This window comes from Chlorocebus sabaeus, chromosome 5, assembly GCF_047675955.1.
Source record: "Chlorocebus sabaeus isolate Y175 chromosome 5, mChlSab1.0.hap1, whole genome shotgun sequence".
In the NCBI taxonomy this organism is placed as follows: domain Eukaryota; kingdom Metazoa; phylum Chordata; class Mammalia; order Primates; family Cercopithecidae; genus Chlorocebus; species Chlorocebus sabaeus.
The window spans coordinates 19,790,406-19,809,421 of record NC_132908.1 but is presented as its reverse complement, the minus strand read 5'-3'; the positions used below and the strand labels follow the sequence as shown (position 1 = coordinate 19,809,421).

General features: G+C 43.0%; 2 protein-coding genes across 2 annotated transcripts in view; both read right to left on the bottom strand.

The window, feature by feature from the left end:
- Window positions 1-3,424, bottom strand: part of UQCRC2 (ubiquinol-cytochrome c reductase core protein 2) — a 30,350-nt gene extending 26,926 nt beyond the window's left edge. The window contains exon 1 of the mRNA XM_007987629.3: window positions 3,077-3,424. Coding sequence (XP_007985820.3) covers window positions 3,077-3,109 — 33 coding nt within the window. The 5' untranslated portion in view covers window positions 3,110-3,424. The remainder of the gene's footprint in view (window positions 1-3,076) is intronic.
- Window positions 3,425-11,488: 8,064 nt separating this feature from the next.
- Window positions 11,489-19,016, bottom strand: part of LOC103229510 (phospholipid-transporting ATPase ABCA3) — an 80,958-nt gene continuing 73,430 nt past the window's right edge. The window contains exons 12-16 of the mRNA XM_073015711.1: window positions 17,934-18,121; window positions 17,109-17,279; window positions 16,506-16,687; window positions 12,081-12,154; window positions 11,489-11,683 (exon numbers count right to left, since the gene is read on the bottom strand). Coding sequence (XP_072871812.1) covers window positions 11,543-11,683; window positions 12,081-12,154; window positions 16,506-16,687; window positions 17,109-17,279; window positions 17,934-18,121 — 756 coding nt within the window. The 3' untranslated portion in view covers window positions 11,489-11,542. The remainder of the gene's footprint in view (window positions 11,684-12,080; window positions 12,155-16,505; window positions 16,688-17,108; window positions 17,280-17,933; window positions 18,122-19,016) is intronic.

The following is a 19,016-nucleotide window of genomic DNA, read 5'->3' as shown; positions in this document are numbered from 1 at the left end:
CACTGCAATGTCCGTCACCTGGATTCAAGCGATTCTCCTGTCTCAGCTCCCAAGTAGCTGGGATTACAGGCACATGCTGCCACGCCTGGCTAGTTTTTTGTATTTTAGTAGAGATGGCATTTCACCATGTAGCTCAGGCTGGTCTCCAACTCCTGAGCTCAGGCAATCCACCCACCTCGGCCTTCCAAAGTGATAGGATTCCAGGTGGGAGTCACCACACCCAGCCTGCCTCCACAACCTTTTATAGGTTTCAGCTTCTTGCTTCTTTTATCTGCCCAATGAATCTCACCCGTTCAGTCCATTTTCCAATTGAAATGGTTTCATCTCCTTAATCGTCTTAGTAACTTTAAATAAAGACAAAGCAGCTGGGCGCGGTGGCTCACACCTGTAATCCCAGCACTTTGGGAGGCCGAGGTGGGTGGATCACCTGAGGTCGGGGGTTCGAGACTAGTCTGACCAACATGGAGAAACCCGGTCTCTACTAAAAATACAAAATTAGCAGGGCGTGGTGACACACGCCTGTAATCCCAACTACTGGGGAGGCTGAGGCAGAAGAATCACTTGAACCCGGGAGGCGGAGTTTGCAGTGAGCCAAGATTGCACCATTGCAGTCCAGCCTGGGCAACAAGAGCAAAACTCGAAAAGAAAAAAGAAAAAAGAGAAAAGAAAAGAAAAAAGAAAAGAAAAAACAAACTATACAGCAACTTCCTCCAAGTCCTCAATATTTTCCATTGTATCTTCACTCTCATGTGCTGCATTAAGACCACACAACCAAACGTCTTACCTTTTTTGACTAAATAAAACATTTATGACATGTACATCATCCTTAGATTAACAATGGCTTCAACCACGGCGGATTCTCAATATATAAAATGCAGTTACTGGTAGGGTAAAAGGGTCCCATTAGATATTAGATAATGGACCCCAAATGCACTCATTTTACTCAGTTTGTTTGGGCAAATGTTATACGATGCCATAAAAATCATTCTGATTATGACTAAAGTGCATGAGGTTATCCGAGGAGATGATGAGTGAATAAAACCTGGTGCTCCCAAGACCCAATGAACACGTCGCTGGAGTTTCCCAGACATCCCCGCACAGGCTGCAAGGACTCCACTCTGTGCTGTCCAGAAGGCTAGTTGTTGTACATCCAGCACTACTGCTGTACTAGGTTGGCTGCTGGTTATCATTTGCTTGTAGTACTGCTTTTCAGTTACGAATTACAATTAGCTTTGCTTTATCATCATCAATTTAGTTTGCTGGGTATGGTATAGTTAACCTTCTTTGTAATTTTCGCCTATGATTTTCCAAAAAGTAAACTTTAAGGTATACGGGCATAGCAATTCAAACATGAATAATCTATAGTTCCGCTACCAAGTGAGACTTTAGGTGTTTTCCAACCAAATGTGCCCAAATAGTGACACTTTGTTGGATATATATATATATATATATATATATATATATTTTTTTTTTTGAGATGGAGTCTCGCTCTGTCGCCTAGGCTAGAGTGCAGTGGCGCGATCTCTGCTCACCGCAACGTCCGCCTCCCGGGTTCAAGAGATTCTCCTGCCTCAGCCTCCCGAGTAGCTGGGATTAGAGGCTCCCGCCACCACGCCCGGCTAATTTTTTTTTTTTTTGTATTTTTAGTATAGATGGGGTTTCACCAAGTTGGCCAGACTGGTTTCGAACTCCTGATCTCAACTGATTCGCCTGCCTCCGCCTCCCAAAGGGCTAGGATTACAGGTGTGAGCCACCGTGCCCGACCGGTAAATGTGCTTCTTAATCGTCCCATTCAAATCAGCAAATTATCCTAGTAACTGTCATGCAATTACTAAATTATTTTGTTCCAATAACAAGATATATCAAGCTTATTCTCCTATATAAAATGCTAAAATTAGAAACATAAATAACTGCTTTCAAGTTTACTGCAATTTGTTTACTTTGGGCCTCTCCAACTGTTTTCTCTGAGCTTTTTCTATTGTAAAATAGAATGGAGAAGGACATTTTGGGGTCTTTTACCAATCTAACCATGCTTCCCTCAAAGGGTAATCACTGGTGTGTCTAGGTATACCAGGAAGGTTAATGCAATTACAGCCTAAATTGATACAGCCCACAGCACATTCACGTAAACATAAAGCATAAGAACATTCCATGCCCAGGTCTGGTCTTTTGCATCTCTATCTAGGGGGGTTTCTCAACAAAGGTACTACTACTGGCACTTGGGGCTAGATAATTCTTTGTTGTAGGGGGAAGTTTAGCAGCGTCCCTGGCCTCTCGATGCCAATAGCACCCTCTTTACAAGTTGTTGCAACTAAGCATGTCTCCAGACATCGCCACCGGTTCCCTGGGGGCATACTGTCCCTCGCTATATATATTTTTAAAAAGTGTCCCCCCTTACCCCGCTTAATAACCACTGGCCCATCGTGATATAACCCTAATGTGTGAGTTTTTCCCAAGTGACAGCTATGTTTAATTTAGGCTTGAAGGGGAAACTTAAGTAAGGAGCTTCTGAGGACAGAGACATCTTGGAGGAACCGTCTAACATACGATCAAGAAAAGCAACGTTAGACTACTAAGACACCGTAGTAATTTACAATGAATGAAGTTCCAGGCACTGTGATAAGTGTTATATCTGCATGAGCTCCTTTCTTTTGCTTTTATTCGCTGGGGAAACTGATGCTCCGTGATAAACCAAGGAGCAGAGGCTGCAGCGGATAAAGTGAAGGTTGGGGGCTAAGGCTATGCCGTCCTCCCGCTCCCTCTGGGTTTCGCGGTCTCGTTCTCCAGCACTTGAGTACCGGAATGACCTTCATAAGTCTCTCCAGGGAGTCGCTTCAACTCCGCTCTCACGTCCTGCCCCTCTCTTCAGGTTTCCCGGTGTTAGGTCTCTTCTGCTCACAGAATGAGCTGGGCCTCCAAAGCCTGACGCAGTCGGCAGCCCACTTGGCCCGCAGGGTTCAGCTGAAGGGCAGACCGAATCCCAAGGCCCAGACCCCAGACCAGACACCTCCGCCTCGTATCACCTTGCCGACACACTGGTCCCCAGCCCTTTCCCAAACCCGCCACCTGAGCTCACCGAGAAAGACCCGGCTCTGGTTAGTAGCTTCATGATTCAAGATTGTTCTGACACACGGTCCTGCCGGATTAAGGAAAGCAAGATGGTGGCGGAGGCCGGGAGTTTCCCAGCGTTCCCCGCCACCTCTTTCCCACGTCCCCTTCGTGAGGGGTACTCTCTATACTGCCGCGCTCTACTGCTCCCTGCAGAAGGTTGGACCAGTCCAATTCCTCCAAGACTCAGAATAGGGAGACACACAATTTCCCAAGTAAATATGCAGAAGATAATGTACGTCACTGCTTTTTGCGTTCTCCTCCTGGCCTGAATATCCAGTATGCACCCCTTTTCTAAGTACGTCTGCAGCGGCCCGTCACAACTCCCCCCGCTACCTTGGGCTCTTCCGTCCGGGATTGTCCAATGGGACGCGCCTCTCTTGGGACTGCGCAGGCGCCCCTCGGACTGACACCTGCACTGGGGGCCCTGGGTTTCCGCGTCCTTGGACATTGGGGACTTTAGCAGGCTCCTGCCATTCGCCTTTCTGCAGAGGTACTGGGTATCGAAGCCCAGCGTAGTTGCCTCTTGCTGGGTGAAGTCCTTACTGGATCTTTAGCTCCGTGAAACAGGGCCCTTGTTCAGCATATTCGCCGCTGTGTCCCCCAGAGCAGGCCCGGGACACACCGGGAGGGTCAGCAACCTGGGGGAATCATCACAAGGTCTCTGGTCTCGTGGAACTTACGTCCTAGGCTGCGGCTACATAGAATATAAAAACTTAACTGTAGTTTTTGTGTGAGAAAAATAGAAATGTTTTGGACAGTAGGTGTGTTATGTGAGCCGAAACCGGCTGTTGGAGAAAGGCAGTCACGTGATGATCTGGGGGCGCGTTCACTCCGGTCCTCAGCGAGTGTTAACCCATAAAGTGCCTTGGGCCAGGTACTGTGCTAATGCGGGAGGCGTGGTCCCTGCCCTTTAGGGACTTAAGAGTTTCATACCTTGCTACGTTGCTTGGTTGGGAAACCGACAGTATCAGCATCAATATCATTTGGGAGTTGATTAGAAATGTATAAACTCCAGGTCCCATATTGGATCCGAATCGGTGTTTTTACAAGATCCTGAGATGATTTCGTATGCACAATAGTTTCAGAAAGGCTGGTGATGTACACTTTACAAGGCATAGGCAAATTTAGGTCCTTTTTGCCTTGTGTCTGAATTGCTCCAGGCCTACAACGGACTCGGGCTGTCTAAAGATTTAAGGTCCGGGCATTAAAAACCGTACCCAATTTCTGTGCCTGCTGGGGACACCCTCAACCCAATTCGTACCATACAGTTTCCCCACGTGTGGTAGACTTAACACTAGTGGTGCATGAGATGATTTTAAGTTGGTACATAGGTGAACACTTCCATTTTTTTCCTTTTAAAAATTTGTATACATTTAAGGGGCGCAAGTACAGTTATGTTATGTGGATATATTGCAGTAATGGTGAAGTCTGGGCTTTTAGTTTACCCATCACCCGAATAATGTACATGGTGCCCATTAAGTACTTTCTCATCGTCACCTCTCTCCCACCCCTCCACCTTTCGGAGTCTCCAGTGTCTGTCATTCCACACTCTATGTCCATGTGTACATCTTATTTAGCACTGTTCCATTTTAATAATATATTTATTTTGATTAAGACAAGCAATGCTACTAGTGAATTTCCTCTTTAAGTACATTAATTAAAATAATAAAAGTTGGTGTAAAAACGTTAAGTAACTTGATGATACGGATATACAGCAAAAATCATGAATGTATTATACAGGTACCATTGAGTGAAATTTGGGAAGCAGTGCTGTGATCAAGCCACCTGTGACAGCCACGTTTTTCAGGATAAAGTTCAAGTTCATTAACATGGCATACAAAGCTGTTTCCAGTACTTCAAAATCCCATTTCCCAAGTTAGCTGCGACCCTGAGTCCAGTCATTGTAACTTCATTCAACAGTTCAGGTCAGATAGGAGGAACACACGAGTCTCCACGCTCAAGTGCGCGCGCGCACACACACACACACACACACACACACACCTGCTTATAATGTCCTCTCATTCTTAGGTTATGACCCAATATTGGAAAGGGGCAAAAATAAATTCTGTTCAAAATGTGGCAGGATTTGAAACATAATTCATGACACCAGCTACATAAATCATAAAATCCCGTTTTACACCAGCTACATAAATCATAAAATCCCGTTTGTCCATTGCAAAAGGTCCTATTAAGCGTTAAACTACAAATTAGGAGTGCCATCTTGTGGACACATCTACCACTTCCACATCATGTCACTTCCTAGCCAATTCCATGGTTGCTCTCACAGTGGAGGTGTCTGCCACAGCTGTAGCATTTTATTGCAGAAGAAAACCCAGTCCTTGAACTGGTTTCTGTGTAGAACACATTGAAAGCCCTGGAAGTGGAAACCAGCAGACAGGAAGAGTAGACATGGAAGAGCAGACAAGTTCATTGCTGGAAAGCTCGAATTGTTAGTTTTGTTAACGTGGAGTCCAATTTGACTCCATGGAGCCCAACTACCTACCCTGAGCCCTCATGGTGAGTGTGTTTGTGCATGGGGTGGGAGAATGTAAAGGGAAAGGAGGCAACAGTAGGAGTAAAACACACCAAAGGAAAGTGATGTGGGTTTATACTTGGGAACAACATTACCTTGCCATCTTAGGGCCGGAGGCATTAATCATGGCTCTCCAATGCATAATTTCGATGTTGGCGTTTCCTTCCCATTCCTTTCAGAATCCTACCCTGTCAAGTATTATCTCTGATGAAATATTCCCGGGGCCGGGCATGGTGGCTCATGCCTGTAATCCCAGCACTTTGGGAGGCTGAGTGGGTGGATTACCTGAGGTCAGGAGTTCAAGACCAGCCTGGCCAATATGGCAAAACCCTGTCTCTATTGAAAAAAAAAAAAGACAAAAATTAGCCGGGTGTGGTGGTGGGTCACTGTAATCCTAGATACTTGGGAGGCTGAGGCAGGGAGAATTGCTTGAACCTGGGAGGTGTAAGTTGCAGTGAGCCGAGATCACGCCACTGCACTCTAGCCTAGGCAACACAGTGAGACTCTGTCTCAGGGGAGAAAAAGGAAAAAAGAAAGTTCACATCAATTTGTAATATGCTATAATTACTGTTTTTGGTAACATATACTTTTTCCATGTTTTGAGGTGAACAGATTGGTCTTCATTCTAAGACTGTGTTCAGTTATATTGATTGATTCAAATTATAAATCTTTCCTTCCTGATAAATCCAGCTTGGTCTGGATGTTTTATTCTTTTAATATGTTTCTAGACCTAATTTGCTACTAATGTGTTTAGGATTTGTGCATTTATGTTCCAGAGTGATATTGGCTTTAACTTTTTCATTCCCCCATTCATGCATTTTTCTATCATAGATAAAATGAGTTAGGAAGTGTGGAAGGAAAAAACAAAATCTCAGGACCCCCAAATCACTAAGCCAAAGGGAAAATTCAAGCTGGGAATGATATCAGACAAACCTGCCTGCTGTTTTATTCCTAAATAAGACAGCTATAAGGATAAAAAGCTACATAACCCCCCTCACAATTTGCCCGCAGGGAAATTCCATGCGCGTCTGAAGATCTTTACCCTAAAACAGTTCTGTTGAATTTCACCCTGGCAATGTAAATTGATAGCTTAATTAATATTTATTTATTTATTTATTTATTTATTTAATTTATTTTTGAGAGAGTTTCACTCTTGTTGCCCAGGCTGGAGTGCAATGGCACGATCTGAGCTCGCTGCAACCTCCACCTCCTGGTTTCAAGCGGATTCTCCCGCCTCAGCCTCCTCAGTAGCTGGGATTACAGGCATGCGCCACCACACCGGGCTAATTTTGTATTTTTAGTAGAGACAGGGTTTCACCATGTTGACCAGGTTGGTCTCCAACTCCTGATATCAGGTAATCTGCCCACCTTGGCCTCCCAAAGTGCTGGGATTACAGGCGTGAGCCATTGCACCAGGCCTGATAGCTTATTTTCACAGGTTCAGGACAAAGGACAGAACTGAAAGTCCATCTTAAACAAATGTGTATCTGATTGCTTCCTCTGCCCTATTGTTTACATTATATTATGTAAAAATAATGAAGATTCTCTGGGCCAGACAATGACATAAGTGACTATTCCTCTGCCCATCCTCTCACATGTAAATTGTATATTCAGTGAAAGGCTGATCAAAGACTCAAGAGGATGCAACCCTTTGTCTCTTGTCTACCCACATATTTTTAAATTTTGTTTTTTTTTTTTTGAGACAGAGTCTCACTCTGTCACTCAGGCTTGAGTGCTTCCAGCACTTCCTGGGCTCAAGGAGTCCTCCCACCTCAGTCTCCCAAGTAGTTGGGACCACAGGCACATGCCACCACATCTGGCTAATTTTTGTATTTTTGATAGAGATGGGGTTTCACCATGTTGCCCAGGCTGGTCTCAAAGTCCTGAGGCCAGTCCACTGGACTGGCCTCCCAAAGAGCTGGAATTAACATTTTAAATTTTCTTCCTGGTTGGGCGCGGTGGCTCAAGCCTGTAATCCCAGCACTTTGGGAGGCCGAGACGGGCGGATCACGAGGTCAGGAAATCGAGACCATCCTGGCTAACACGGTGAAACCCCGTCTCTACTAAAAAATACAAAAAACTAGCCAGGCGAGGTGGCGGGCGCCTGTACTCCCAGCTACTCGGGAGGCTGAGGCAGGAGAATGGCGTGAACCCGGGAGGCGGAGCTTGCAGAGAGCTGAGATCCGGCCACTGCACTCCAGCCCGGGCGACAGAGCGAGACTCCGTCTCAAAAAAAAAAAAAATAAAATAAAATAAAGAAATAAATTTTCTTCCTTTTCATTCATATCAATCCTTTCTCCTTAAATATTGAAGCCCTCAAAATCATCTTTGGAGAAAGGCATAGACCTGGCTGTCAGGAGCTTATCTTTAACCTTGGCTATGTAAACTTTCCATGTTGATTGAGACCTGTCTCAGATACGTTCACAGAAGTAAACGTCTTTCCCAGCTTTCGTATATTTCGCATGCTCCCTTTGATTTTGTCAGGCTTTTATTTTATTCTTTGTTAGGGTGGGTCTATTTAGGTTTTTGATCTTATTCTAGGACATGATCTTTACTTTTAAGGCATGGCTTTTCTGGAGTTATAACGGTAAGGGGTGCTCAGTAAGGTGTCTCTACTGTGGCTCAGTAGGAATTCCGACATTCTCTGCACTATGTAAACTCCGGGTCTACGTTTGTTGTCTACGTTTGTTACAGGTAGTTAGACAGGTATGAGCGGGGCAGGACAGGGCTCTCCCCCCACCCACCAGGAATGTCGGGTGATGATTTGGCAGTTATGACATTGCCTCTCTAAAAGTGATAAATTGGGCCAGGTGCGGTGGCTCACACCTGTAATCCCAACACTTTGGGAGGCGCAGGCAGGTGGATCACCTGAGGTCGGGAGTTTGAGATCAGACTGAACAACATGGAGAAACCCTGTCTCTACTAAAGATACAAAATTAGCCCGGCATGGTGGCGGGCGCCAGCTACTCGGGAAGCTGAGGCAGGAGAATCACTTGAACCCAGGAGGTGGAGGTTGCAGTGAGCCGAGATTGTATCACTGCACTCCAGCCTGGGCAACAAGAGCGAAACTCCATCTCAAAAAAAAACACAAAAAACAAAAAACAAAAAAACCAAAAAAAAAAAAAAAAAAAAAAAACCGATAAATTGGAGAGGCCATTTCCTGATAGTCAACACCTGTTGCACGAAATTAACGGTGTTAACTGAATGCAGACACCAGGGAGAAGCAACTTCCTGGGCCTGTGCATTAAGAGACAAAATGGCGGAGTATGACTTTCCAGGTTACTCCACCAGAACAGGGAAGAAAGCCTCAGATGGGCATGTGGACAACTTCCTGAACACGCTGCGCATGCTCACCTCCAAAGGGTGAGAGGGGCACCAGGCATGCGGGCAGCCCACCCTAAGGGAAGAATCATGAGAAAGGGGCCAGCAGTCCTAGGATCACTGTTAAACAGGGCGCTTGACCTCGGTGCCTGGTTGGGTCTCTTCAAGCATACTTCCCTTTCCTTTTTTATCCTGTTCTAAAGCCTTTTAAAGAATCTTCCACTCCTGCTCTGAAACCTGCCTTGGTCTCTTTTTCTGCCTTATGCCCCTCTGTTGAATTCTTTCTTCTGAGGAGGCAAGAATTGAGGTAGCTGCAGCTGCACACAGATTCACCGCCAGTAACTCAGCTATCTTCCACCAGTAACACATTCAGTTCTCAGTCCAGCAGGTGCCATTCTCTGATAGGCCTCACAGCATTTCTCCCTTTGCACATGGCACAGGCCAGCTCATGACTCACAGCAAACCCCATTCAAATTTCTGGGCCCTCGCTTCCTCTTTACCAGCACCCTGCTCTTCAAATTCTAGCTGCTTTAGCAATCCTAAACTCTCTCTTAACTGATAGTTTTTGAGGTTCAGAAGCTACAATTCAAATAAAACTAAGATTTATTGTTGCATTTCTGCAAAAGATGTGAAGCTACACTGATTTGCCTTATTATTCATATCTGAAACCTAGTAGAACGTTAGACAGTTTCATAATTAATTAACTGTGGGAAAAGGAGCCTAGGTGTTGCTACGGGCTTCATTTCAAACAGCAAGGACAAAAGGAAGCACCTCAAACATTAGCAGCATCAAGAAAAGGTGCAGCAGCATAATGACTCACCTGTAGGTGTTGATAAGCTCATCAGCATGAGCCTCCAGTTCAAGTGAATTCAACCATTTCTTTACAGTTGGATCTGGGGCTCAGAGACTCCCTATAGTCTGGCATACATGGTCATTATTTCCTGAGCAGTCATATATTCTAGCAAGACATCAAATTCAGGACAATAACCAATTCTTGACCTTAACCTAATTACAAGAATTGTATTAAGTAAAAACCCAAGTCATCTATCCCACTAGACAACCATGGATAAGATGGCAAACCTGCAGTCTTCCAGGCCATACTTCTAAGAGTCCTACCGAGATATTTTCTTCTAAAGGGCTACAGAATTATAGCTGCCAGATCTATTGTAAGACATTGGAATAGTAGGTTCCATAATTCAGTTTTAATGATCTTGGGGATAAAGAAGTTAGAAATGAAATTCCAGAGCCTACTCATTTTGGAGGAGTACTAGATTATGAGATGGTCTTCTCATTAATCAAGAACTCCAAGGGGAATGGCCGCCATGGATGTATTTGCACTGTTCAACCTGTACGACATCTTGTCCATATAAAGGCTGAACCAGAACCAAAGCCTTTCCCCACACTGCCAACCTGCAGACTGCAGTGAGTGTTGCTTTAGTAATTAGTCAAACCCCTCTGTTGATTTACACTCAGGTGAGCATAGCCTATGAACCAGAGAAAGAGCTATAAATTCAATTTTGTTTTAATTGGAGACTTCTTATACTCCTAGACACTTCATAGAAACAAACTCAAATTCCCTCTTTATCTAAAAAAAAAAAAAAAAAAAAAAAAAAAACAGTAAGCATCTGGTGGATGTCACTTTATAATCAACAATATCCAAGTAAGGATTTGAAAACATTGAACAAGTCACCCCAAAATAGAGCAGCCTTATAGACTCTCTTCATCTTGCAATTCTACAAGAACCATCCTAGTTTTCTACTCAGTTGTCTATGAATCCTGAAGAGGTGATTAGATTTCTCATATTATTTATGGAGGACTCCAAGTATCTGCCTAGGCAATAATCAGAAGAAAGTATCTCCGTGTCCCTCTTCTTCACTTTATTTCTTCTTCTTTTCTTCTTTATTAGAGGGGAGACAATGGTAGAAAAGAAAACACATTATTTTTAAATAATCTTTTTTTTTTCTGGTCATGGATCCCAAATGTTCTTGGTGCAAAAATTCTCTTTCAACTGAAGCATATGAACTTTATTTTGGATGTTTGAAATAGTAACCCAACTCAGCCCTCCAACATTGATGATTTATATTAGATATATGTGTATGTGCATGTATATCTGCACCTGTGTGTGAGTGTGAATGTGTGTGTGGTGTGTGTGTGTGTATCCATGGGAAAGCTGATGTGATCCAGGCCTTATGCTCTTCTTATCCATAGCTCAACTGCTAAAACATAAAGCTCTTGTTCTTTGGGCTGTTCCATCTGACAGCTCCATCATTACTGGATCTTTCTGTTCAAATGTCCAGAACCCTCAGGAACAGGTTCCTGTCCCAACCCTGACAAATGCTGCTCTTTCATATCTCAAGGAGAGAAAACAGGAATTTCACCAAATGTCTTCGGATTTGAGCATGCTGGATACACAGGTTGCTCATCTAAATCTGCAATGAAGGGGACAAACTTTCTTCTTTGGGAAAATCTTTATTATGTAAATATATTTACACCAAGATATACATGCACAGGAAGGTCCCCCTATGCATCCAGGTGTCATCTATGAAAGACACGAGGGTCACTGGTTGTAAATGAATCTCATGGCACCTCGTTTTCATCATCACTGGATACTTTCTCTGGGTTAGCAAAGGTCAGGAAGACTTGTTCCAGTGTGATCTGACTGACGGAATAGTCTTCTAAATCAAATTGCTCTTTAGCTTGCTCCAAAATGCCAAACACCTTTAACAACAGCAACAAAAACGCAGTTACCATTGCAATCTCCCCTTCAGCCCCCAACTCAGATGAGCCTCTCCTCCACTCCCCCAATTCCTATCAAGTGTATGTTGGAAGACAGAAGGTACAGAAGGGAGAGGTGAGAAGGTGGAAGAACAGAGAATTGAGAAAGTGAGAGGAGGCCATTCTCTGTTCCCATTTGCTTGATGGATATGGAGTAATAATGGAATTCAGGACAAGAAATTGTAGCTATTGAACTCTAGGGGTGTTTGAAAAGCAACCTAATGGTGCTACTCCCCCAACAATGCCAGTTTCCCATTCCACATTCCCAAATCCCAGATACTCCCCATCGTTAGTGCTCTCTTAACATGCAATGTTAGAAGGGCAAGGTTGCTACTATCACCTTTCCCCAGCGATTGTCCTTGCTAGGAATGTAGTAGTTAAGGATCCCTTGATTCTCATGTTTTAAGACACTACCTAAAAAAGGAAAATAGGACAGGTGAATAATCTTACAGGCTTCATTTGAAATTGCCAAAATATTACTACATTTAATTATATACTGTGGAGGGGTGAATAGAGGAGGTCAATGTGAAAGGAGATATGACCGGCTAACCCACTCTCTTTGGTATCCATGACATGGTTAATGCTTTCAGCAGATTTATTCCTCATGAAATCACCTTATTATGTGGAGTTCATAGCAATTATTGAAGGCAGGATTTGAGGTACAATAAATTATCAGCTGACATGCCCAATGTGAAAAACCTGAGCCTTCTAAAAGTCTTATGTTTGCAGAGGGACCCAATCCAAGACAGCCTATTAGAAGTGGCTGTGGTTCACAGTACTCATGGAGAGGAATGGAGAGGAGTGAGTAAATTTAGCACCTTCAGCTGACATATCCAGGTTCTCACACTGGGACCAACTTGGCTAAAAACTCAACCCATGGAGAACAAGGAAGAGCACGGGGTGGAGATGGCCCACCAAGGAGCCCCATGGAGCCAAAGGAACCCCCACCCCTAGCCAAGAGAAGCAGCGAGTGATTGTGAGACCCTGCCCAGGAAACCATGCTTTTCCCATGGGTCTTTGCAACCCACAGCTCAAGAGATCCCTTTGTGAGCCCACACCACCAGGGCCTTGGGTCTGATACACAGAGCTGTGCGAAGTCTTGACAGAGCATCCACTCAGGTATACACAGAGATCCAGGAGTTTTATATACTCCAGCCTTGGTATCCTTGGCAAGGTGGGAGGTCCATCTGTACATATCCCTAGGAAGGAAGCTGAATCCAGGGAGCCAAGCAGTACATTCTGTAGGCCCCACTTCCACATCACGTCACAAGTTAAGACCTACTGGCTTGGAATCCCAGCCAACCAATGGCAGTGAGTTGGAGTCTCCCTGAGATGGGTCCAAGTTCCTGGGGGAGGGGCAGCTGCCATCTCTGTGGTTTGGTCAACTCAGCCACTTCAGCCTGTCAACTTTGAAGAATACAGGCAGTCCAAACAAGGAAAGGTCCCCCATGACACAGCACACCTGCTATACCGAAAAGCAGCCAGACTGCTGCTTTGGGTGGGTCCCTGATCCCTTTCCTCCTGACTGAGTGAAACCTTCCAATAGAGGTCTCCAGCTACCTCCTACAGGTACATGTAGGCTAGTGACCAAAGGAGGGAGTCCTCCCTAACTCATTCTATGAGGCCAGCATCATCCTGATACCAAAACCGGACAGAGATACAACAAAAAAAGAAAACTTCAGGCCAATATCCTTGATGAAAATCAACACAAAAATCCTCAATAAAATACTGGCAAACTGAATCCACCCACACATCAAAATGCTTGTCCACCATGTTCAAGTTGGCTTCATCCCCGGGATGCAAGGCTGGTTCAACATATGCAAATCAATAAATGTGATTCATCACATAAACAGAACTAAAGACAAAAACTACATGATTAACTCAATAGATGCAGAAAATGCCTTCAATAAAATTCAACATCCCTTCAGGTTAAAAATTCTCATTACACTAGATACTGAAGGGACATACCTCAAACTCATAAGAGCCATATATGACAAGCCCACCACCAATATCATACTGAATGGGCAAAAGCTGGAAGCATTCCCCTTGAAAGCTGGCACAAGAACAAGGATGTCCTCTCTCACCACTCTTATTCAACATAGTGTTGGATACAGTATCTTGGTTGGCAGGTTTTTTCCTCTTCAGTAATTTGAACATGTCATCCCACTCTCTCCTTGCCCATGAGGTCCCTGCTGAGAAATCTGCGGCTAGCCTTATGGAATCTCCCTTATATGTTATTTGCTTTTGTTTTTTCTCTTGCTGCTTTCAGGATCCTCTCTTTGTGCTTGATTTTTGACCTTTTAATTATAATGTCTTGATGTAGCCTTGTTTGTATTGAATCCGAATGCAGATATGTGATCCTCTTGTACCTGGATATTTATGTTTTTCTTAATATTTGGAAAATCTTCTGCTTTTATTTCTTTAAATAATCTGTCTAACAATTTGTTTTTTCTTCTTCCTCATAAACTCTAATAATGTAAACACTTGCTCTTTTGATGCTGTTCTATAAATCTCATGAGCTTTCTTCATTCCTCTTAATTTTTCTTTTAATTGTCTGACTGTATATTTTCAAAAAGCCTATTTGAGTTGAGATAGTTTTGTCTGCTTGATAAGTTCGGCTGTTAATGCTTTCTACTGCATTTTTCATTTTATTCACTGTATATTACATATCCATGATTTCTGTTTGATTTTTTTAAGAAGAAATTTCAATGTTTCTATTAAGTTACTAGTCTGGGTAATTTATTGTTTATCTGATTTTGTTGAATTGTTTTTCTGTATTATCTTGAAGTGTGCAGAGCTTTTTGTTTTCGTTTTTAAGATGGAGTCTCGCTCTGTTGCCCAGGCTGGAGTCCAGTGGCGCGATCTCAGTTCACCGCTACCTCCACCTTCCGAGTTCAAGCAATTCTCCTGCCTCAGCCTCCCGAGTAGCTGGGATTACAGGCACCCGCCACCATGTCTGGCTAATTTTTCTATTTTTAGTAGAGATGGGGTTTCACCATATTGGCCAGGCTGGTCTCAAACTCCTAACCTTGTGATCTGCCCGCCTTGGCCTTCCAAAGTACTGGGATTACAGGTGTGAGCCACTGTGCCTTAGCCTATAGAGCTTTCTTAAAGTGATTTATTGATCATATCAAATCGAACTCTGACACAACAAGTCCTCAAAAATATTTGCCACACAAACGCATAAGTGAATATTCAACTTCTTAATGGACATATCCATCTACATGTGTCAAGGGCACACCATAAACACTATGACCAACACCGGGGTGATAATTTTTCCACACAGCTCGTTCTTCACATATGCTTGACCATCCATGTCATATCTGTTTTCTGATTTTTTCTTTTTGCTTTTTTGAGATGAAGTCTCTCTCTGTCACCCAGGCTAAAGTGCAATGGCATGACCTCTGCTCACTGGAACCTCCACCTCTCCAGTTCAAGTAATTCTCCTGCCTCAGCCTCCTGAGTAGCTGAGACCACAGGTGCACGCCATCATGTACAGCTAATTTTTGTATTTTTAATGGATATGGGGATTCATCATGTTGACCAGGCTGGTCTTGAACTCCTGACCTCAGGTGATCCACCCACCTCAGCCTCCCAAAGTGCTGGGATTACAAGCATGAGCCACTGTACCTGACCCTGATTTTCATTCTTACTGTGTAATCAATTTTGCTATTTTCCATTGCCTAGGAGACAAATTTTCAACCCCTTAGCCTAACACACAATAGGACCTTCTGTGGTATTTTGCTCAGCCTACCGAAGTGGAAACTAAGATGAAAAGCCAAAATTATTAAAAGCCTTGCCAATGCCCACGCTTTAGGTTAAGGAAAGAGAGATAAGAGACAGATCGAAATGGATGGTCTCTCTTGTACTGTTCCATGTAGGCAGAGAGGTGCTTACTGAATTTAGCATGAAGAAACAGCACTCAGAAACCAAACTACTCTCGAAAGGAGAGAAATATGTTCTTGAGAAATGTGTTAAATTGTATTTGTTGTTCTCACCATTCATATGATTTATGTCTTCAATACCAGTTTTCTGTGAGTTATTGATAGGTATTGATTTTCTATAATGTTCCTTTGGCAACGTTCTTATTTGCATTTCAATACCATATCCTAGCTCAGACAGTAAAAGCATAAAGTTGTATGTGTAGTGTGAAGGAAAAAACCTTAAAATTTGACATGAATAATCTGTGAAAATAATTGAGAATTATGCTAAAATAGGACTTTAGATATATAATTTATTTTTAGTTTTTATTTATTATCATTATTTTTTTTAGAGATGGGGTCTTGCTCTGTCACCCAGACTGGAGTGCAACAGCACAATCATAGCTAATTGCAGCCTAAACCCTGGGGCTCGAGCAGTTCTCTGGACTTAGCCTACCAAGTTGCTGGAAGTACAGGTGTGAGCTACTGCACCCAACTAATTTATAAACATAAAACTGCCTTGTTAGGTGATGTAAGAGTTTGTGAGAACCTCTGTTTTTTGTGAAACTTAGCATAATCTGCCACAAGAGACTTATAGTATCAAACGTTGCCAAAGGAACATTATAGAAAATCAATACCTATCAATAACTCACAGAAAACTGGTATTGAAGACATAAATCATATGGATGGTGAGAACAACAGACATGATTTAACACATTTCTCAAACTCCTAAGCTCAAGTGACCTGCCCGCCTCAGCCTCCCAAAGTGCTGGGATTACAGGTGTGAACCACTGCACTGGGCTGATTTAATACACTTCTGACAAAGGTAGCACAACCTAATTTACCTGGAAATGTTGTTGTAACAAAACGTTTAAAATCCTCTAATTTATCTTTAGTCTTGACCTTGACCTTCAGGATGTAAATGTTGCCAAACTTGTTCTTGAGATGCTGAGGGCTGCCCAAGCACATGAACTTCCCTTGCACCATGATGGCTAGACTGGTACAGAGGGCGTCACATTCCTCCATACTTGCAAAACAAAAGGGCAGAATGTTGTAAAAGTAAAAAGTTCTCTTTTGGAGGACACTGTGTAGTTCAATCAGAGCCAGAATTTTGTGACCCTATTTTCAATCAGAAGTTGTATTTTTCCAATCATAAAACTCATCGATGGGAAGTGGGAATTTTTCAAATGAAAAAGAACATAGTGCCCAATTTTCAAATAGAGCATCTTCTGAAGTCCTGTCTTTTCCTCACTTTTTTTGTTAAACTCAATGAGGATTTTTAGTCATTTGATTTATTAGGATTAACATGAATCCTAATTCCTAATGAGGAACTAACATACTCAGGCAAGTTTACTGTCCAATATTATCCACTGGGCCTAAATAATTCCCTCTTATAGCCACTACAACTCTCTCGCTAGCCCTCAACCAAGCCGCCCAGTGAGCCACACCTGTGGGAGGTTATAACGATGGCTTTTCCACTTTCGCGTGTCTTTGTCACTATGTTCCAGAGCAGGCGTCGGGCCACTGGGTCCATGCCAGTTGATGGCTCATCCAGGAAGATGACTGAAGACCTTCCCATTAGGGCAATAGCAGTACTCAGCCTACGTTTGTTTCCTTCACTTCATGGCCAAAGAAGGAGAGAAAAAGTGAGAGAAGAAATGGCTATACATATCAGTTATGTATAGGAAAGAGTTAGTACAAATTTCCCAAATGCTGAGCGTCCCAGCAAACACTTAACATGGACGTCCGCAATGCTGATTATATGTGACTTTGATTAGGTAGCAGGCCCAATTACAGACGTGTATATCAATTCATTTAAATTTGAGATATAGAGGAGTGACTTTTATGTAATAAATTTTGGCAGCATTATCAGTGGCATTTATTTACCCATGTTCTTAGAGTGTTACAGTTTCCAAGTCACATAAATCACATCATAATTCAAAGGGCCTACATTCCTCCTTACTTGGTAGACAAAGAACTACAGGGACCCTAGAAAGAGAAGACACTCCTTTTTTTGAGGTTCAGAGGATATAGTTCAAATAGAACAAAGACTTTGCGTTTCATCTCTGCAAAGGGAAGATGTAGAACTGTATTGATTTGCCTTATTACTGGCATCTGAAGCCTAGCAGAACATTAGATAGTTTCACAAGTAGGTAATTGTGGGAAGCGGAGCTTAGGTGGAGCTGTAAGCTTCATTTCAAACAGCAAGAACAAAAGGAAGCACCTCAATGTTAGCAGCATCAACAGAAAAGAGCGGTAGCATAGTGACTCACCTGTAGGTGCTGATAAGCCTGTCAGCATGAGACTCCAGTTCCAGTGAATTCAACCATTTGTTCACATACAGCTTAATCTGGGACTCAGAGACTCCCCATATTCTGGCATACATAATCATTATTTCCTGAGCAGTCATATATTCCAGCAAGGCATCAAATTGAGGACAGTAGCCAATTCTTGACCTTACCTAATAACAAAAATTGCCTTGAGTAAACAGCCAAGTCATCTATCCCACTACACATCCATGGAGGAGATGGCAAACCTGCAGTCCTCCAAGCCATGCTTCTAAGAGTCCTACCAAGATTATTTTTTTCCTAAAGGGCTACACAATTATAGCTGTCAGACCTGTTGTAGGACATTGGGATAATAGCTTCCATAATTCAGTTTTAATGATGTTGGGGATAAAGAAGTTAGAAATAAAATTCTAGAGCCACACAATTTGGAGGATTATTAGAATATGAGATGCTCTTCTCATTAATCAGGAACTCCAAGGAGCATGGCCACCATGATGTTTTGGCTTTGTTTAACCTGTAGAGCCATATGTATATCTTGTTCCAGAGTAAGGCTGAACCAGAAGCAAAGCCTTTCCGCATTCATCGCCAAACCAGAGATTGCAATAAATGTTGCTTTACCAATTAGTCAAACCCTTCTGTTGATTTACACTGAGGTGCACATAGCCTAAGAGCCAGAGAAAAGGCTATCAAATTAAATTAAATTAAATTACTAATTAATTTACGGTGTTTCCAAACTCTTCATGCCCCCTAAACTCCTGGCATGGCACGAGCCCCTGCCCCTCTGTTTGAAGTGACAGGGGCTTTAAAAGACTAGCTCCCTTTACACACCATCCTTCATTTTTCTCATTTTCCTCTTTTGGGATTTATACATTAAGTATTAGGGCATTAAAACACAACTGCATGTATAAATAAAATTATAAAGTAACCACACATGCTCAGGGAAAGACACAGGCTCAGAAAATGCCTGAGAAGAATCACACCCCAGGCTGATCCTAAGCACAGAGACAGCAATCCAAAAAACAAAAACAATAAATAAAAAGTAACAAACAGCAGCAAACCTAGGAGAAT